Source organism: Pseudorasbora parva, chromosome 11 (genome assembly GCF_024679245.1).
Source record: "Pseudorasbora parva isolate DD20220531a chromosome 11, ASM2467924v1, whole genome shotgun sequence".
Taxonomy (NCBI): domain Eukaryota; kingdom Metazoa; phylum Chordata; class Actinopteri; order Cypriniformes; family Gobionidae; genus Pseudorasbora; species Pseudorasbora parva.
The window spans coordinates 3,072,324-3,094,390 of NC_090182.1; the positions used below are offsets into that span (position 1 = coordinate 3,072,324).

Consider the following 22,067-nt stretch of genomic DNA (forward strand, 5'->3'; position numbering starts at 1 on the left):
CAGCAGGCTCCGGCCCAAGGCAAGCGCGGCGACTCCTCCGCTCCCTCTCGGACGGCAGCCACCCCACCTCGACCCCGGGGCACGGCAGCGAGGTCTCTGTCCCACCTTCCTCGCTCCAGCACCATCGCCTCCCGCGCTGCCCGACCTCCTCAGCACCGCGATCCCCCTCAGCAGCGAGGGCTCTTCGACAGCATGTCCCTCCTTCCCCCCGGGTTTTGGCACCAGTGTAACGATGTTTGTAGATGGGAAGAAAGGAGGCGTTTTAAAGCTTTAATTCAAAATAAATAAACAAAACGAAAGTAAAACCGCGGGCAGCCCCTCACGGACGACTGCCAGCAAATACCCACAAAATAAAACATGGGCAGCCCCTCACGGACGACTGCCCACACAAAGATAATAAAACTTAAACAAAACTCAACATAAAACCCAGGCCTGGTCCTCTCTCGTCTTCCGCTGCCTTGGCTCCTCCTTTTATGCTCCCGTCCCTCGGCCGCGAGACGAGACCGGTGCGTCACGCAGCTGGCACTCATTACCACTCGTCACCGGCTCGCTCTCGCGGTCCCTCGTCCCGCTGCTTGCCACACCACACTGAACAAGTTCATCATCTAAATGCTCCTGCAGATCTTCAGAGTATTTTTGTACGAGACTCCGACAGGATCTCTTCAGTGGGCATGTCTTTTAGACGGGTTAAAAAGCCCCAGTAGCGGCAGGTTTCTTCGTATGCATTACACCTTCTCTGTAACACGCTGGTCAGGTTATCATTAATGACAAGGAACACATCTACACAAACCTTTTCACTGCCAGTGAGGATGTGATCAGGAGTTGTAGATTCATCTGCTCTTGTTTTATTTTTTATTTTGCGAGTGGTTGCGGTCCTGTATTCTTGGGTAGCAGAAATTAGTTTGGCTATCATCTCCAACTCTCCAAACTGTTAACGCAAATTTTCTACAAAAGTTGCAAGTGACCGAAACATTTCTACAGCTGTCACTAGATCCAAGTGTACTTTCTGAACGGTGCTCGTTTTCTGAATGTTTTGCAGAATCTTGTTCCATAATATGCATAAAAATGCAGTCTCACGGTGAATTCGCAAGAGATTGAGCTTAATTTCGAGTAGCAGGGTTTTCACTGTCGTCTGCGGACAAGTTAAGCAAGACATCCAATAACTTTTGGTAATGCAAGCAAAGGACTTTAGTGGCCTGCGCGTGAGTGGCCCATCGGGTGTCGGATAGTCCTTTTAATGTCTCTAGGCGACCATTTTAGTTTGATTTAAGTCCATCCATAATGACTTTCCAACACCTTGGGGATGCCGGAAAAAAAATGAAAACATGACTGTATGAATGCAAAAAATGAAAACGTTTCACTGCAGCAAGTAAAACTGTTCATTCCAACAAGGTTCAGTGAATGAGCAGCGCAGGGTATCCAGTCAGCTAATGGGTTCACCTCCTGAATGTGAGCCCTCAAACCCCGATAAAGACCAGACATGTTAGATGTGTCATCATAACACTGGCCCCTACAGTTTTTAATATCAAGATTCATCTCATTTAGGATCCATGATACGGACTAAAAAGTGAATCTCCTGTGTGACTGAATATCGGCAGAAATTTTAGAAAGCGTTCGAATACTTCCCCTTCTGTGGAAACGTAATGTACCACAAATGTGAGTTGGTCGTCATGTGCTAAGTCGGGGTGGAATCAACTATCATGGAAAAATATTTAGAGGTCTGTACTTGAAGAATTATTTCATCTTGAACTCTCTGTCCCATCAGTGCAATAAATTCCTCGCATATGGTGTTAGATAGATAAGATGTACTTCCCCTCCCCTTATTTCCATATTTTCTCATATGTTCTGCAAGAAAAGGGTCAAACTTGCTAAAAAGTTCAAGTTTCCCTAAATAATTGCCATTACTTGGAGACCCGATCGTCTCAACGTCTCCCCGGAATGCGAGGCCGCGTTCTGACAGGAACTTTATCACAGCAAACACTCGTTTTAGGACTTCTTGCCAATATTTTTGCTCGTCTTCACATTGCTCTTTCAGTTCTGCATCTATTCCATGTGCCTGCGTTCGTGCCAACCATGTAAGCATGGCATTTCTATGAGGCAGACTTGATTCATGTTCCTCTGCACACGAATGTTTCCGATCACAGAAACGGAGTGAGAAAAAGAACTTGCAGACTGCCCAAATAATCAACAAAAAAAGCAAAACACGTTTCCAGTCGAAGGAGAATAAACAAGCCATTCTCTTTGCACAGCTTCACCATTACGCATAGAGCAAGTGAACAAGCTTTTGCTAAAACACCTCTTCTGGTTTTTGTAAAATCGCTCTGATGCATGGAATGGTGCGTCTTTATTTTGACACAACAGGGATGCTTTCACCCCCTTACTAATCCAGTAACAACGCAATTGCTCAGTGACAGCAGGGCCCCAACAAGCAGCATCAGTGGATGTAGTATGTTCTTTAATTGGAGAAAACTGCAGGCCTGTAGTATCCGTTGCATCATCATCACCTGATTCAGAAGTGCTGGTCGAAGGAGGGGGTATATTCGGTATATTTGGCGGTGGCCTACCTAAAGTGTGTGAGGACGAGGATGTCTCGATAGATTCACAAAGCCTCCGCGGCTGATGTTGTAGCTGATAGGGAATTAGCCTCGTCGTCTTTGTCGGCAGTGTTATTTTCTATGTGTTCTTCTGATTTTTTTTTAAAGACAGTCGTAAGCTTGGGTATTTTTCTCAGAGTTTCTTCATTTCTCAATTTTTTCTGTGTCTGCTCTTTTCTCTTTTTAGCGCCACTGTCAGATTTTCTTACATTTTCGTTCGACATGTTGAGGAGATGATGTACTGCGTGCGTGTCCTGTGACTCTTGATTCGAGTGTGGGACAACTATGTTTAACGTACGCATAATTCCGTATTTTTGAGAATCAATTCAGTGCAAATCCATGACAGACATTTTCAATTTTTTTTACTGTTAAAATCAGTCATTTTTTGCAGTGTGCGGTAGATAGGCCTACTAATTTCTCCCCATTTTTCTATGACCAGCGTAGCGTTTTTAACATCTTGGAACATCATTAGAGAATGCTCTTTTAATTGGTCGTTTCAGTCATTGTGAGTCACATATCGTAGCAACCATAGATAATAAAGGCTAGATGTCTTACAGCGGAGTCACCATCGTCATCACCGGCGGCCATCTTGTCACAGGCAAGCTTTCTGTCGGGCTCAGTGGAACCTGATGTAAGATGAGTGATCTGTACGAACATAAATACTTCTATCTCGCTGAAATCTTGACGGATTTACAAATGGTTTGGTTTCTTACAAACGTTATTAACATGGCTACAAATCTGGCTGCTTTAACACGCTGAAATGGCAGCTTTTCGTTTCGATAAACGACTTAATCGTGCAGCTCGTGTAAAAAAAAACTATATTCTAGCCGCTATAACTCTGTGCCACTACTTCACACAATTATTCCGCTTGTTTCCTGAGAAACTACAGGGTCTCAGCTTTCTAAAGAGGTGAGGCATTTGATGCTAGCCAAAATTAGGTGGGAAACGTGATCTCTGAAGTAGGCACAGTGCAATGTAGGGGGGGAAATCCTAGTAAATTGCGTTTTTGAAGTTAAAATAAACTTAGTTTGCATGTTTTATTTGTTTATTTTTTTCAATATATATATATTGTAATGGGTGTATGCCTTTAAGAGAACGTGATTACGTTGTGATGACGTTTTAGAGCATGATGCTGGATGTTGAGTGTGTTCATGTTCCCAACAAGAGAATAAAGTAACCCTGGTGTTCTGTTCAGACACGTGTGTTCAGTAAGTTATTATATGGTGTCAGAAGTGCTTGACGACCACACAGCCTCGGAAGGATGGCTAAATTCAATCCCCCAGATTGTTTTCCATTTGATCGTCCAAATGAGTGAGCTGACTGGAAGCAACGTTTTAAGCGTTTTCGGAGCGCTACAAAATTGGATAAAGAAGACGGGGAAGTTCAGGTCAGAACACATATTTAAGTCATTCACCTTTAAAGAGGAGGATGACCAGAAGAAATTCAACTTTGTGTTAAGAAAATACGACGAGTATTTCTTTCCTAAACGGAATGTGATTCACGAGCGAGCCTGTTTCTATCAAAGAGTACAGCGCCCTGGTGAAACGGCTGAAGCTTTCATCAGAACTCTCTATGATTTATCTGAAACTGTGACTTTGGTGAACACAGAGATGAACACATTTGGGATTGGATAGTCGTGGGGATACATGATAAAGATCTGTCGTGCAGACTGCTGTTAATGTCCGATCTAACTTTGGCTCAAACAATTCAAAGCGTGCGCCAATCTGAAGAGGTAGCACTCCAAGTTGACCAGCAGGGGGAGGCGTGCGCTGCAGTACAAGAGATAGCTCAAGAGAAAACAGCACATAGATGGCAACATAAATGGAAACCTAAACGGAAAAATGATAAAGAGCAAGGAGAACCAAAATGTGGAAGGTGTGGGAAAATCAAACACAGACAACAGGAAAGATGCCCTGATGAAATTGTCTCAGACAATGGTCGTCAGTTTGTGAGTTCTGAGTTTCAAGAATTTGCAAAAGAATTTGACTTTCTGCACATCACATCTAGTCCACACCACACTCAAGGAAATGGACATGCAGAGAGAGGAGTGCAGATTGCTAAGAACATTTTAAAACAGAAAGATCCACTTCTGGCTCTGATGAGCTACAGGGCAACACCTTGCATCACTACTGGCGTAAGCCCAGCTGAACTCCTTATGGGCAGAAAGATTAAAACGACACTTCCAATGCTTGATACAAATCTTCAGCCGGAATGGCCAAACTTGGACGATGTACGGAGAAAAGATTCCATGGAAAAGCAAAAGCAAGCCTTCTACTTTAATCGCCACCATGGGGCTAGACCCTTACCATCATTGAGGTCTGGTGATGCCGTACTCACAAAGTTAGACCATCAAAAGATCTGGGGAACAGCTGCTGTGGTCACAGGCGAGAGCACGACTCCTCGATCTTTTATTATTGAGACACATCAAGGGGCAACTCTGCGCCGCAATCGCCGTCATTTGCACTTCATCCCTAAATCCGCTAGCCTAGAAATCTAGACGCACCCTAGCGGCAGCAAATTTAATTTGCCCGCAAGTGTCGTCTAGCAACTCTCAATACCCTTCTGAGCTGTGTTCCTCACAATCTGGACGGGCCAATCACGTCGTGTATAGAGTCAGCGGGCGGGGCCATAATGACGACGGCCGAGTTGCGTTTGCGAGCTTCTAGTAAACACAGAAACTGGCGAACGGCGGCGGTCTTACGAATCAGCTTTGACCGCGACTCTGGAAGACTTGGATTTAAGCTTTTCTCTGAGAAAAGAACAAAGAACGGCACTGATGTCATTCTTAAAAAGGGAAGATGTGTTCTGAGTTTAGCCGACCGGATACGGCGAATGTTTAATCAGTCAGCGAGCTCCGCTTCACCTTCGTTGCTCTGGTTGGTTGTAGCGCTATCCTATCGCGTGCAGAGGGAGTTTGAAAGACGACCATTTATCCGCCCCTCGGATTGAGCCGTCAATGGTGAGTTTCCAGACCAAACATCTTGATGTGGGTCTGGCTTGTCAGGCTATAAATCTGCTCGATTAAGTCAGTCTCGGGTTCAAAAAGAACAATCACATGAGTAGCAGCCTGAGTCTACATTGAATACTGGGACAACTTTGTCTCAGCCTCCAAAGACACAAACAGGACTGGTTATGACTAGATCTGGTAGAACAAGTAAACCAGTGGACAGATTAGATTTGTGAGAAAAAAAAAAGGGATGTGGGAAGAAAGAAAGAAAGAAAGAAAGAAAGAAAGAAAGAAAGAAAGAAAGAAAGAAAGAAAGAAAGAAAGAAAGAAAGAAAGAAAGTAAAGTTCCCTTCTTTCTTTCTTTCTTTCTTTCTTTCTGTTTTATGTGTGTTTAATATAGATTGAAACAACGTAATTCAATGTGTTTGGACTAGGCAGTGAGTAAATTAATAAAGTTTTAATACACAATAAAGTTAAAAAAATCACAAGCAGGTTAGAACTAGTGTGTTTTATTTCATAGATCAAAACGTGAAAATATTTAGAGGCTTTGTTAACCACAGACAGGGCTGGACTGGGGCTCAAATTCGGCTCCGGCATACCCAGCACATCCGGCCCATGAGTTCCCCGTGAATGTTTCTGCTGCGGTTGGGGCATTAAATTGGCGTATATAAATAAAACTAGGACAAATAATGATAGATATTATCGAATTTGCTGCAAATGCAGATAAACTTAATATTGCTTTTTTGGTCAGACAGAAATGCCCTTAGCAGTAAAGCACTGATGATTTTGAGCTAGGATGCTGTAAAGTACATTTACTGCTTTTAAATGCTGTCATCATTTACTCTCGTGTCATTTCAAACCTGCATGCCTTCTGGGAAACACAAAAGAAGATGTTTTGAAGAATGTTGGCAACCAACCCATTTTGGTTAGGCTACCATTTGAATATTGTATGAACAAAAAAACTGACTCAAATTATTTTATTTTATGCTACACAGAAATAAATTCATTTAGGTTTGGAATGACATTAGGGTGAGTAAATCATCACATTTCTGGGGCTGAACAATCATATTTTTCAAGAGTTAACACATCATTTAAGTAAGACACTGATACCTATCTTTCATGAGGCTATTACATTTCATTAAATCTATTAAAAAAAGTTAATAAAACTTTTAAAGAGGAAAAAAAAGCTTTGTCCTTTATTTATGGGATCTAGACTTAAAGCTGTTTTATAGACTAGTTTAACTGTAGACCAGTTTCATTTAACTGTAAGATCATGGTAGTCACAGGGTAAAAAACACAGACTGTACAAACCTTGCTCATCATTATATGGCTATATTGTTTCCAAAACTATATAAAACATATATAATAAACTTATTTGCAAATAAAAAAAAATGTAAACACTTGTAGAAAATACGAAAACAGCCTCTATAAAAGTGATTTATATTCTGCAATATTAATTTATGTAATATAGCAACATTTTTAATAAATGTTTCTTCCTAAACACCATATTTCTTCGCTGTTAGTAGCTGCAGAGTAAGTTGTGGTTGTGCTGAAGTGAAGCGTTTGTGTGTATTGCCGTTTTTCACTTTCCCTCGTCATGAATAGGCTACGTGCTCGCGGCTGTTTTCAGCGGATTCACCACAGAACTGTAATGTTTCCATATCAAACGATTGAATAAAACTAAATAAGTCAAAGTGCCGTTCGTAGAGCAGTATTTAAACGCAGCGTACGTTCGTCAGCGGCTGTGCTGTGTGGATATTCGCCTTTTGCAGTTCCATGCTCTCAAATAATAAATAAATAAATAGAAAAAAGCGCCTAATATGGAGGGGAGGTCTCTCTCGCTTCGGTTTGTCAATTCAGAAGACAAACCAATGGGCCGCTGTCGCTGCATGTTGTCAGTGGTAAAAATGTTTTTTTGTTTTTTTTAATTTTAAACACTATTCCGGCCCCAAAAGTGCGTCGGCCCACCGGGCGGTATGCCAGATTACCAGTCCAGCCCTGGCCACAGACCTTATTTCAGGCGAATTAGCAAAAGCCCATTCAAAAAACCCGTAGACTTTAGAGCGAGGGAACCGGAAGTGCTAAAATGCGAACTCACTTCCGCGTTTTGGCCTACAATGTGACGTCATGACTTCGGCACTCTATACTCCCGGCTCGTTAACATGACGCAATCGGTCACATGACACACGAGAGCCAATGGCATTTTACAATCAAAGCTGACGTAATGACGCGATTGGTCCCGAGACACACGACAGCCAATGCTGTCAAAGCTGACGTGACGTTTCTTCCGGGCGGCAAAATTTGAAATGTGTTAATCATTAATCATCGGCCGGTGAATGGACTCGACGCTGCTGATCGCTTCTGCGGATTTACTTCACACACACCAATCGTTTGGCCTCGGGACACTTGGAATATTTGTACTTTTTGAATAAATTGCTCCTGCAGTCGTATCTGCCTGTTTTTTTATTTATATATAAAACACAAACGGGTAGGTTTAGGGAAGGGATTGGTTGTGACGAATTGGAGTTAAATGCTTTCAGTAATTAGATCAATTACATATTTACACATTTCTATTGCAGCAGGTGAGGAATAGCAGAATTAAATTTTTTAATTAATGTTTATTAATTTGACAACTAGTAATTTATCATTCTTTAAAAAAAATAGCTTTAGCATAAATGCATTTTGTGGGTTTTAACAGATCAGCTTAAAAATGTAATGATGCATCAATAAATTATATATTCATTATCTACTAATGGTTTGATCATCATTTGTTCATAACTTGAGATAATGGTACACTCACATTTCAGTGATTAATAATATATTAACTAGTAACTTAACCATTTACTAACGATCTGTTTGATTATTTTATGATATGCTATTTTTTAAGATAACTTACCACAGATTTGCAGATTGTTAGCATATTATACTTAATCATTTATGAATATATAATCATAATTTGAAAATGATTAGTTTATCATTATCTAATAACTTATAAATAATTTATAACTGAATCTACAAAAAATACAAAAAAGTAACATTTATGAAATGCATTGTCATGTTTTGTAAATCATTAGTTCATCATTAACTAATTAATTGTAAATTACTTAAAACTGAATCTACTAAATATATGTAAAATAATTAACAAATCACTCATTAATCATTAATGAACACGTAGTCATGTTTCATAAATCATTAGTTAATTATTTACTAATCACTTGTAAATGACTTGTTACGAAATTTACAAAACATTTATAAAATGTTAGCATATCACTTGATAATCATTTATGAATGTTTTGTAAATGATTAGTTCATCATTAACTAACCACTTATAAATGACTTACAACTGAACGTTATTATAAAGTGTTACCTGATCTTTTAGTCTTTTAAATCTTTAGTTTAAACAAGGAACTCAAAATACCTGAATCTCCTTGATCTTCTTCTGGAGTTGAGCACACAGGGATTGTTCATCTTCTCTCTTGCTGAGCAGCTGGCTTGTTTCAAAGTCTTTCCTGCGGGTGTTCAAGTAGTTGCAAAAAAAAAAAAAAAAAAAAAGTCTCCAATTGAAATTTTCTAGAGATTGATCACATTGATGCAATTTAATTCACAGAAATTCAATTTGGCCGCCTGAAAAATGTAGATGTGATCAGAAAATTTTCAATTGGAGACTTTTGTGTAATTTACAGTGAAAAAACGTAAACTGATATTCCCAGAATTCCCTGCGTGACACTTGACATTTGATATATTTTCATTGAAATAACTGTTTCTTTTTGTTTTCTAACCAGTTACAGACATTAGGGTTTTATGTTAAATTTAATGTTGTTAATGATTATTTTATTTGTAAAATGTCATGTGTGTTACCGTGATGATGTTTAGTGTTTGTGTGAATGACACCTTCTGTTCATTAATGTTGTCCTCCTGAGCTTTGATTCGTCATGTGACTCATCTCCACTGTGATTGGTTGTCAGTGTATATCAAAGGTACATCACAGATATGTCACGTCACAGACAAGGGAAAATGGTGCGAGGACTCAAGTGCAGAAAATAATATATTTATTTATAACAAATAAAACAAACTCAAAACAAAACCCACGAGGGGGAAAAACACACAATAGAATAATAAAATATAAACTTAAACAAACCAACAGAATCACAGGGAGAATGGGAGATGCAGACATTACACAAGGATCCAACACAGACTGACAAACACAAGGAGATTATAAAGGGAACAAACAAGGCAGATAATGAGGGAGAACAGGTGGGGCAAATTAACCAATAATCAGATAACAAGGGGGAGGGAACTGACAGGGACACGAGCACATGCTCAACATAACAAAACCCACAAGTGCACACAAGACAGGACAGGCATGTGACATTACCCCCTCCTTAAAGAGCGGCTACCAGACGCTCCACTAGGGACGGGAGGGACAGACCAGGGAGGGACGGGAGGGACAGACCAGGGAGGGACGGGAGGGACAGACCAGGGAGGGACGGGAGGGACAGACCAGGGAGGGACGGGAGGGACAGACCAGGGAGGGACGGGAGGGACAGACCAGGGGGGCACGGGAGGGACAGACCAGGGGGGCACGGGAGGGACAGACCAGGGGGGCACGGGAGGGACAGACCAGGGGGGCACGGGAGGGACAGACAAAGAAGGTACAGACAAGGGAGGGGTAAACAAGGGAGGAACGAGGAAAACAAAAAGTTCAGGAGGCCATGGTGGCCCACAAAGTTCGAATGGCCAGGGAGGCCCACCAAGTTCAAGCGGCCGGGGCGGCCCATAGAGTTCAGGCAGCCAGGGCAGTGCGGGTAGAGCAGGGCGCCAGGGAGGCGCGGTGAGAGCAGGGCGCCAGAGAGGCGCGGTGAGTGCAGGGGGCGCCAGGGAGGCGCGGTGAGAGCAGCACACTTCAGTGGCGCGGTGAGAGCAGGACGCCTCAGCGGCGCGGTGAGAGCAGGACGCCTCAGTGGCGCGGTGAGAGCAGGACGCCTCAGCGGCGCGGTGAGAGCAGGACGCCTCAGCGGCGCGGTGAGAGCAGGACGCCTCAGCGGCGCGGTGAGAGCAGGACGCCTCAGCGGCGCACGGAGAGCAGGACGCCTCAGCGGCGCACGGAGAGCAGGACGCCTCAGCGGCGCAGGGAGAGCAGGACGCCTCAGCGGCGCGGTGAGAGCAGGACGCCTCAGCGGCGCGGTGAGAGCAGGACGCCTCAGCGGCGCACGGAGAGCAGGACGCCTCAGCGGCGCACGGAGAGCAGGACGCCTCAGCGGCGCACGGAGAGCAGGACGCCTCAGCGGCGCACGGAGAGCAGGACGCCTCAGCGGCGCACGGAGAGCAGGACGCCTCAGCGGCGCACGGAGAGCAGGACGCCTCAGCGGCGCACGGAGAGCAGGACGCCTCAGCGGCGCACGGAGAGCAGGACGCCTCAGCGGCGCAGGGAGAGCAGGACTGCTCAGGGGCGCAGGGAGAGCAGGGCGCCTCAGGGGCGCAGGGAGAGCAGGGCGCCTCAGCGGCGCAGGGAGAGCAGGGCGCCTCAGCGGCGCAGGCAGGGCGTTGGGGAAACTTCTCCAGTCCAGCAGTATCCACCGGCACTGGGACCACCGGAATACGATCTGCTGGCATTGGGACCACCGGAACATGATCTGCCGGAACTGGGACCACCGGAACACGATCCACCGGCACAGGGACCACCGGAACACGATCCACCGGAACTGAGACCACCGGCACACGATCCACCGGAACTGGGACCACCGGAACTGCCTCCGGGGCTTTGGATAAAGCCCTGTGCTCCTTCCACGCATGCAGGACTGCCACCACAAAGCATCCCATCACAGCCCTCCAGGCCGTTTCCGGACTCGGGACCACCGGAACACGATCCACCGGCACAGGGACCACCGGAACACGATCCACCGGCACAGGGACCACCGGAACACGATCCACCGGCACAGGGACCACCGGAGCACGATCCACCGGCACAGGGACCACCGGAGCACGATCCACCGGCACAGGGACCACCGGAACATGATCCACCGGCACAGGGACCACCGGCGCACGATCCGCCGGTACTGGGACCACCGGAATACGATCCGCCAGCATAGGGACCACCGGAATACGATCCGCCGGCAAAGAGACCACCGGAATCCGATCCACCGGTACTGGGACCCCTGGAATCGGGACCACCGGAGCAGGTACGGAGGGAGCCTTTCTCCTCCTCCTCCGTTTCGGGACCACCGGAGCAGGGACCACCGGAACACGCACCATGGAAGGACTGGGGCCCAGGCAGTAGACAAATTCCCAGAACCCCAGACTCCCCATCCTGTCCATCACCCCTGGAGAGAGGGGCATGTCGAGGCAGAGGTTAAAAGTCTCCTTCCACTCTGCCTCGTTGAGCCCAAAATGTTCGACCTCCTTGAGGAACAGTCCTGCAAACTCTTGTACATCCGACCCCTGTTGCCGGATGTACTTCGAGTTTAGGTGTCGCATCACTCGTAGTCTCTTCCCAAACTCCATGAGGGAAAAAAAAGGGAAAAACAAACAACAAAAAAACAAGTCCTGCTGAGTCCTCAGAGGGTTGGATCCTTCTGTCACGTCACAGACAAGGGAAAATGGTGCGAGGACTCAAGTGCAGAAAATAATATATTTATTTATAACAAATAAAACAAACTCAAAACAAAACCCACGAGGGGGAAAAACACACAATAGAATAATAAAATATAAACTTAAACAAACCAACAGAATCACAGGGAGAATGGGAGATGCAGACATTACACAAGGATCCAACACAGACTGACAAACACAAGGAGATTATAAAGGGAACAAACAAGGCAGATAATGAGGGAGAACAGGTGGGGCAAATTAACCAATAATCAGATAACAAGGGGGAGGGAACTGACAGGGACACGAGCACATGCTCAACATAACAAAACCCACAAGTGCACACAAGACAGGACAGGCATGTGACAAGATATTAGCATTTCAATAGGTTGGTAATTCAACACTATTTCAGTTAATGAAATACAGTTATTTACTGTAAATTTAACTTAAATCTGTAAAACCTAAAATGTTGCTACCGTATACGGTGAAGTTCTGGCGACCACAGCTGCCGTTTGTTTTACCGTAAATGTTATGGGGATTTTTTACAGTGAACTCTTAGGTCGACCTCTTGTATTGAGCCGTTGATTCAGGGAACAGTGATTATTTAACACACACTCCACTCCAAACGCCGTCTTCATTTCAAAAATACATTTAGTTTATTAAACACAGCCAAGCATTTCTAAATTCAGTTCATATTTCAAGAAATTAAAATCCAAGCCAAAATAACAAAGTGCTCAAAAAAACTGTAATCACCATAGCACAGATTATTTTTATGCTTTTCTCTTTCTTTTTCTTTTTAATTTATGAAAGTTGTAGTTTTCTGACCCATGCTTGAGACGGTCACACCACAGGACAATTCTGAGATTGGGCTCAAAAATGTAAAGAATCAAAAGACAAAGCAGTTTTTATAACAACAGGTCCATGTAAGACAAATAAATGTTTAACCATTCACTGCATTTTAAATTATGACAATACTAATTATAGTCATTTGTATCATATCACATCAATAACCCATTGATCTGGAGGCAGAATCAGATTTAACTGTGATTTTCTGCTGTAATAATCAGTTTAACTGGTAAGATCCTCAGAGGAGTTCTGCAGCCATTACATAAGAATGGAAAGACAGTCTCAGTGAAGGACGTCCTGAATGTGAGTAAATGTGTGTTAGTTACAGGATCAGAGAATGACACTGTTCCTCTGTCATAGTCCAGCTGAACTCTCACACGCTGAAGCTTCACTTTAACAGGAAAGGCAGTGAAGGGTTGATCTGGGGATTGAGAGCAGTATTCGCTGTTCACGTACCCCACAAACCAGACATTAGACTTAATGAAATCCGCTCCCTTCCTCTGGTTTGATGCTGTGGTTATTCCAAGAGTCCAGCCTGTACTGTCACCGACCTCCACATCCCAGCAGTGTGTTCCTGAGTTAAAGCCCTCAGATCCCAGGACACATGGATACCTGTCAAACCTCTCTGGATTATCAGGAAGTGTTTTATCTCCATCACTGAGCGACACACACACACTGGTCAGATCAGACGAGAGTGTGAGACGAGGATCTGCTGTGTTTGGATCAAGAGTCAACGGAGCTGCAAAGAGAAGAACATCAGATTACAGGATGAAATATGATCAGAAATGTAAATATAAAACACATATAAAGACTTTCTATAAATCCTGCTATCATGACAATGGTCTGTCAGTTTCTGTCAGAATGGATTGAGGCTTCAGGTTTAATATCATATTCAATAAACACTATTGTATCCTAACACATGTTGGGTATAACGGGGCTAAAGGCTCTTTGATTTTATTTTCCTCTAAACCATTAGATGACACAAAAACTTGCCTCAGCACTTTCCAAAACATGCACTTTTCGAGACGCTCGTGGAGATTCGTCTGATCTTTGAGGCGATCTCAGGCAGCAGCGCAAAGTTGATCCTGCGCTCATTTGATCTTATATTTGATGTTTTTAAAAAGATTTAAGTAGCAAATACAAGGCGGTATAATTATTATAATTTAATATTATTATTATTGTTAATGTTGTCAGTTTTGTTCAAGGTAATTAAAGCATCAGTTTTTTAGTAATGGTGGAATATGTAAAAGTATGGTATTTGGGGTAAAGGCACCATATTTAACATGATAATAAACAGCTGCTGACTTTTCCATTTGTTGACATGACGGTTAGATTCAGATGATAAGTTTCATTTATTAAGCTGTGTGTCCACCTTAGAGATAATCACCATATTTATAATGAAACCATCATATTTAAAAACCATCATATTATAATAAAATATAAGTTATTGTTATTACTGTAAATACATATTAAATTATTATGGGATCTCCTTCAATGCTTTCAGAATCTTTACTTATTTAAATGATTTTGTTTTGATATTTTCAGATATATTTCTATATTAACATATTTTAATGACAGCATATTTATTATTTAAAAATGAATTATTTTATTCATCAAAATAAACTGAAAATAGTTCAAAGTTTGCTAAAGTGATTGTTTTGAACAGGTATTAAATAAAACATATTATTTTAGCTAAAGTATTTGTATTAATACTGTGCCTTTTGCCCCATGTGTGGCCCTCATCACCTCATACATTTGACATATTTTATAATAAAGTAAACCACTTTTATGATTTATTTTCACACAAAATCTGTTGCTCCATAAATGTTCAACACAAACCTGTATATTTTTCTGTATATCATACACTATAGGAAAGAGATCATAAATCCTGCTATCATGACAATGGTCTGTCAGTTTCTGTCAGAATGGATTGAGGCTTCAGGTTTAATATCATATTCAATAAACACTATTGTATCCTAACACATAAGCAGAGACCATGAGGAACAGACTTCTGTAGTCATTATGAGTTCACTGTATGATCTGATGATCTTCTGAAATACAGTTCAGATTCACTCAGAAACTCCAGTGATTATTAAATATATTTCTATCAGATGTTAATGTTGTGTGTGTTTCTATCTGAAGGATGTTTTGCGCTGGTGTCAGATCTGCTGAGACTCACTGTGTTGGACAGTTTCCAGCATCTTCTTCCAGACTCTGGACCGCAGGTTACCCAGATAACGGGACACATCAATCAAAGCTCCAGAACTCATCCGTGGATCCGGCTGTGGGATCTGGACTCTGGAGGAACATTCAGGAGTCAGAACTGCAGTGAATTTGAGTTCAGATCCACTGAGAGAAGAGATACGAGCAGCTCACTCACCTTTCCATTGAGGCGTTAAAGTTCTGGAAAATATAGAGTTTGAAAACATGTTAATATCTTATCAAACACTCTCATTGTCAGTGAGTCTCAAGTTGTTTTATGCTCAAAGAATGAAGCCAGATTGATTGGTCACCTTTAGAAACGAGACGTCATTGGCTTTCATCATCTCCTCCATGTCTCTGATTGTGTGTGAAAGAGCTGAGATGTGTGTGTTCATCTCCTCCAGCTTCTCCTTCATCCTCTGCTTCTTCTGCTCCTCTTCCTCCCTCAGTGCAGTGATTGTAGCTTCTTCTTCGTCTCTGAGAAACTGATGAAGCTTCTCAAACTCTTCTTTAATCTGACGCTCTGTGTGCTCAGCTTGAGACTGAAATCACATCACATTCACTTCAGTCAGCTCTGTGTGAACACACACTCCACTAATGTCAATAATAAACTGTGTGTGAATGTTGAGTGTTTAACTCTTTATTCATCCTCACCTCGATGTGTTGGATTGTTTTATCACACTCTCCTTTCATTTCTTCTCCATGTTTGAGCTTGTTTTGTAAGGACGTCAGCGCTGTATTAAATTCCTCCTACAGGTTAAGATGAAAATCTGTGAAACTGATGAAGCTTTAAGACGTCTAAACGGTAACACTTTACTTGAAGGGGTGTGCATAAGACTGACATGACACCTTCATAATCATGACATGACACGTGTCATGAATATGAAGGAGTTTTTATGCATGTTTATGACAACTGTCATTAAGTGTCATTCGCTTAATTATGTCATTTTTAATGCGATGATGACATTTCGGAGTTGTCTTTGTTATGACAACTTGACATAAACCAATACATCATAACCTGTCAGTGTCTTTGTCATGACAACTTGACATTACCAAGACAACATAACCTGTCATAAACATGACATAACAGATTATCAAATTTAAGAAACTTACTTAGCTTATAGGGTTAACCTTAATCTGTCATGTGGTTGGTTTTGATGTTGACTGAGGCCATTATAATGTCATAAAAATTTTTCAGTGGCACAAGTTTCATTTGTCATTAAAATGTAATTAGGTGTTAATACGCTGCCAAATTATTTTTTAATAACAGCATCATTAATATTTTTCAGTTCACAATGTTTTATTTTATTTTTTATGTTTCCTCCACCAGCTTCAACAGAAGGTTAGATAATAGACAATTTCAAATGTCTTAAAAATATGAAAAGGAGTTCGAGAAATAAAATCAATCATTTAATTTTTAAGACCTGCCCTCTCACAGAACTGACTCTTAAAAACACAAGGCTTTAATTTATACACAGGGGACCAGCACCAATTAACGCAAAAAGGGGAAAACACATACACAAATAATGGCCATTACACAAAATAAACATATATATATCAACATCATATACACACATATAACAATACATGAATAACAAGTAAAAATTACATCTCAACATCATGCCGGACGCTGATGACGCTAGCCTGGTGCAAACTTCAGCCACCATGCAGTTCAAGCCCGAGGGAGACCACCAGTGAGCAGCCGACACCCAGAAGAGAGAGCAGCCGCAGCGAGCAACATCAAATGTCCTTCAAACCAAAACCAACCACAAATTCAAACAAAAACAGAAGAGAAGCGGTGAAGAAACGGCAAACAACGTCCTCTCAGTGGCTGCCAGCAATCAGCAACAGTCCCAATAGTAGCTCTGTTAGACTAGTCACAAACATAAGAAAATATAATAAAATCTAAATTTAATAGTAAAGTTAACATGATTTGTGTGTGGAGAAGCGGCAAACAGACAACGCCAGCATCCTCTCCCCCACGTTGCCTAGCAACTAATGTAATGTAAACCCAAAAAGCTAAGTAGTTTCTTAAATTTGATAATTAATCTGCTATGTCATTTCATGTCTGTTTATGACAGGTTATGTTGTCTTGGTAATGTCAAGTTGTCATGACAAAGACACTGACAGGTTATGATGTATTGGTTTATGTCAAGTTGTCATAACAAAGACAACTCCGAAATGTCATCATTGCATTAAAAATGACATAATTAAGCGAATGACACTTAATGACAGTTGTCATAAACATGCATAAAAACTCCTTCATATTCATGACACGTGTCATGTCATGATTATGAAGGTGTCATGTCAGTCTTATGCACACCCCTTCAAGTAAAGTGTTACCCATTTGGGCCTGAAAATGGCAGGACATATATTTTTGTATGTTTTAATTGCAATTGAGGAACATCAAGAAATCGTGTTTTCAAACATGTAACCAAACATATGTGTTTTTTTTTTGCAATGGCCAATTCTTAATTATTATATCCCTGCAGTTGTAAATGTGTGGTTGTACAAATGCAAATACAGGAACTGAAAGTACACTATATTGCCAAAAGTTGTGCGAAGCCTGCCTTTACATGCACATGAACTTTAATGCCTTCCCATTGTTAATCCGTAGGGTTTAATATGGAGTCGGCCCACCCTCTCTAACAGCTTCAGCTCTTCTGGGAAGGCTTTCCTCAAGGTTTAGGAGTGTGTTTATGGGGATTTTTGCCCGTTCTTCTAGAAGCTCATTTGTGAGGTCAGGCACTGATGTTGGACGAGAAGGCCTGGCTCTCAGTCGCCGCTCTAATTCATCCCAAAGCTGTTCTATCGGGTTGAGCTCAGGACTCTGTGCAGGCCAGTCAAGTTCCTCCACACCAAACTCCTCATCCATGTCTTTATGGACCGACGTTTTGTGCACTGGTGCGCCGTCATGCTGGGACAGGAAGGGGCCGTCCCCAAACTGTGCATGAAATTGTCCAAAATGTCTTGGTATGCTGAAGCATTAAGAGTTCCTTCCACTGAAACTAAGGGGCCAAGCCCAACCCCTGAAAAACAACCCGCATCATAATCCCCCCTCAATCAAACTTTACACTTGGCACATTCCGTCAAGTGAAAGTCAAGACTAAGAGCACTGAGTTTTGTCGCCCGATAACAAAGCTATGTCTTCTTCAAGGATCTGATGACAACGTATAAACCGTGCCAAAGGAAAGACCCTATTTTGGACAGGGCGAAGATCAAGAAGATTTTTTTTTTGAAAGTTTGTTAGTTAGCATGTAGCCTCCTTTAATCTAAGTTTTTGAGTAATTGTTTTTTAAGGGCATTGATAACAATTAGGGGCCGGTAATGTAGAAGCCTAAATGCAATTAATACATTATTTTATTTTACATAGTTAAATAGTAATTTACATTATTCATTTTATGTGGAGGAAATTGAAAGGGATATTTACATTAGGTTGATGCAGTTAATATTTACAGTAATGCAAGGAGTTAATTGTGTAATTATCTAAAATGTGTGTGTATAATTTAGAGTGCATTTATAATACATTAGTGATATTTGAGGAATATAGGACCGTTTTGGTGTTTTTTTAACCTTTAAACACATGTACCTTTAAGACTCTCGCGAGAATGGAGAGAAGGAAGGAAAAAAGTTTTGCGGTGATCGGAGTCAGGCAAGGAGAGAGTGGAGCCTCACAGTTTTTTCACCTTTTCTCTCTCTCGTTAATTAATCATTTTATTTTTTGTAATATTCTTGTGATTATGGTTTTGTTGCTAATCGAGTAAAAAGATACATTTTCACACAAGTGGTTCTGTGGATTTATTGATGTGGATTCGGACGAAGAGAGTGGACAAAGCGTCAAGCTAGGGCTTCATTCAGTGGAAACCTACTACTGGAACTAAGAGACCAAACCCGACCCCTGAAAAACAACCCCACACCATAACCACCCCCACCCCCTCCACCAAAATGTACACTTATCACGATGCAATCAGGCTAGTTCCGTTCTCCTGGCGATCACCAAACCCAGACCTGTCCATGGGATTGTCAGACTGAAGCGTGATTGGTCGCTCAGAGAACACGTCTCACTGCTCTAGAGTCCAGTGGCGGCTGCTTTACTCCACTGCATTTTTTTTATGTAGCCTAACACTTCATGGCTGAGTTGCTGTTGTTCCCAATCGCTTCCACTTTGTTATAATCCCACTAACAGTTGAGCGTGGAATATTTAGTAGTGAGGAAATGTCAGGAATGGACTTATTGCACAGGTGGCAACCTATCACGGCCCCACGCTTGAGTTCACTGAGCTCCTGAGAGCGACCCATTCTTACACTAATGTGTGTAGAAGCGTCTGCAGGCCGAGAGCTGGAGTTATACACCTGTGGCCATGTCTACTTGTCTATTGTATACACAATTAGTATGTGTGTCTGTTTAGCACTGTATTTATCACATGAAATGAGAGACATTTGTCTTACCTTGTGAGTTGAAACCACTTCACTGAAGGGTCTGAATTTATGATTATCGTGTTGTTTTGAGACTATGCACACTAAACACACAGGCTGTTTGTCCTCCAGACAGAAGAGTTTGAGTTTCTCACTGTGTAAACTGCAGATCTCCTCAGACTCTGATGAACGCCTCTCATTTCTCTCCTTTATCAACGATTCACACAAGTTTTTTAACGTGAGATTAACTGGAGGATCACCTCTTGAGGATCTTCTCCTGCAGACGGGACACTCCTGAGTTTCCTTAGTTTTCCAGAACTGTTGCAGACACTCTTTACAAATACTGTGACTACAGGACAGAAAAACAGGAGCCTTGAAGATTTCACAGCAAATAGGACAAGAAAGCTCTTCAGCAGATTTTGAATCCATTTCCTCGTCTTGTAAAAGATCCGATAATCTACAATTTACTTTCACTTTCTAATCTTTGCTTTGAAAAGTTAATAATTACAATTAAAGACGAATTCAGAAACACACAATAATCCTAATATAAAGTGTCCTTCTCTGTTCTTCACAGCTCTGAAAGTAAGAAATAATAAGACTGGTCTCTTCCTGATAGGGTTTGTAAGAGGGTGGAGATTATGGGGTTACATAAACCACTAAATCTAGTCTAACAAGTTAGACATCTTTTTTTTTCTTTAATACTTAATAACTTTAAGTCATTTACATAAACGTGCACTGTAAAAAATAATACCCTATATCTACTCAATAAAATTGTGGCAACAGATTACAAGCAATGTTATTAATTAAATTCAACAACACTTCAAAATTGAGTTAGAATTAATCAAATGAGCACATTAAAAATCAACCATTCAAAATGAGTAACTGCAAACATCACACAAAATAATTAAGTAAAATTTAAACAAAAATATTGGTTTCCTATGACAAAAACCTGACTATGGTAATGAATACTACTTAATGGAATTGTTTTGAGAGAGAATTGAGGGCACCATGTGTCAAATTTGATTGATTGATGGGGTCATAAAAATTCCATAACCCCCCTCCTTCCCCCCCTCCCTCCCACCGGACTGGACACCTGTTCCTGGACACAATTTCCAGACACCTGTTTCATGACTATCAGTTTGACTATCTGTTTTATAACCTCCCTCCACCTCCTATACACCCCCCTTTCAAAGGAATTTATGACTGTTTTGGTAACTTTGTGTATGTGTGCTTTCGTAACTGTTTGAAAACAATCAAAGAATGTTTCAAATGTGCTTGAACCTTTTAATATGGGTGGGTTATGCCATAGGAATAGCAGTGACAAGTATAAGATCATGGAAATCAGTTTTTATTAAACAAAGATTGTATTTCACATACATTTTAGATGTTTTAAAGTATTAAAAACGTCTCTGTTAAATACAAGGGTATGGTATGTTTAAAGATAAAGACAAGTTAAAGTTGTTTTTCTCTTTGACATACATACAGCTTTTTGTTAAAAAGTCAATGTTCAATCATTTTAAAAAGTTTTTTTCAGAAATATAAAGTTATAGAGTAGGTTCAAAAAGGTATATGTATTAAACATATCAAAGAAAGTACGAAGTTTTCTTTAGAAAAAAACAATGTTTTCTTATAGAGCTCGGTGTAAAAGCGTCCTCTCTCTCCGATGACAGAAGCGGAATGAGCTGTGGGAGCGTGTGTAAAGACACACACCCAGTCCCCGCCCCTAACACGCCCATCGGCGCTGGAGAATGCACCTGCTCCCCCCACACTCCTTGCGGTGTGTGTTTAAAAGGCCGAGCAATTCAGCAGTCTATCTAAACACAGAAAACAGCTTGTGTTTTTATTTTTGTTTTTCAAATAGAAAACTATTCTGTAACAATGGCTGAAGCATCTGCACCTAAAACTCCAGAGAGAACCGTTGTCGAGTCTATGGATCATCTATCTTTAGCCCCGAGAAAGAAACACGGGCCTTGCCTATCCAGGTTTCTCCATGAACCGCTGGATGATGTCAAATACGATTTTCATTTGACAGGCACTCGTGTGTGTAGTTACAATTGAAACAAAAACGCACGAGAGGTTAGGTTGATCAATATTGTCAACGATGATAGATACACAGCGAATACACCGGATGACCCAAAACTGGTTTTCACAGAAAAGGAATGGATTCTATTTTATACACAAGTGTGGCGCGATTTGAAAGACGGATGAGACGAGCCCCTGTTTATAGCCGAGTGGAACGGGTTGACGGGGACGAGATTCAGACTGTTATGTGTACATACTCGAAAGCGATTTTGGAAAGGAACTGCCGGAGCGTTCGTGGCCCATATCTGAGGCGGATCATTTGAAATACTATCGCATTAAATTTATGTTTCAGTGGAAAGACGTACCTGTGCTGGAAGATGTATTTTTTAAAATAGACAGGGTGTTTAAGTGGTGTGAAGCGTTTGATCGCTACAACAACATCAAAGTGAAGCTATT

At 41.6% G+C, this 22,067-nt stretch overlaps 1 protein-coding gene across 1 annotated transcript; it reads right to left on the bottom strand.

Annotated features, from left to right (window-relative positions):
* Nucleotides 1–13,163: 13,163 nt before the first annotated feature.
* LOC137092163 (E3 ubiquitin-protein ligase TRIM35-like) lies at nucleotides 13,164–20,018 on the bottom strand. The gene is made up of 6 exons (XM_067456423.1): nucleotides 19,623–20,018; nucleotides 15,829–15,924; nucleotides 15,486–15,716; nucleotides 15,353–15,375; nucleotides 15,152–15,270; nucleotides 13,164–13,711 (listed from the first exon to the last, which is right to left on the bottom strand). Exons 1-6 carry the CDS (start codon nucleotides 20,016–20,018, stop codon nucleotides 13,164–13,166), a joined length of 1,413 nt encoding a protein of 470 aa, XP_067312524.1.
* Between the last annotated feature and the right edge of the window lie 2,049 nt (nucleotides 20,019–22,067).

Excerpts from the sequence above, each read along its gene's own strand:
- LOC137092163 (XM_067456423.1), bottom strand. The coding sequence starts at position 20,018 with ATGGATTCAAAATCTGCTGAAGAGCTTTCTTGTCCTATTTGCTGTGAA. Across the intron at positions 15,717-15,828 it reads AAACAATCCAACACATCGAG|TCTCAAGCTGAGCACACAGA; the intron begins GTGAGGATGAAT and ends ATGTGATTTCAG. Across the intron at positions 15,376-15,485 it reads ATGACGTCTCGTTTCTAAAG|AACTTTAACGCCTCAATGGA; the intron begins GTGACCAATCAA and ends TATATTTTCCAG.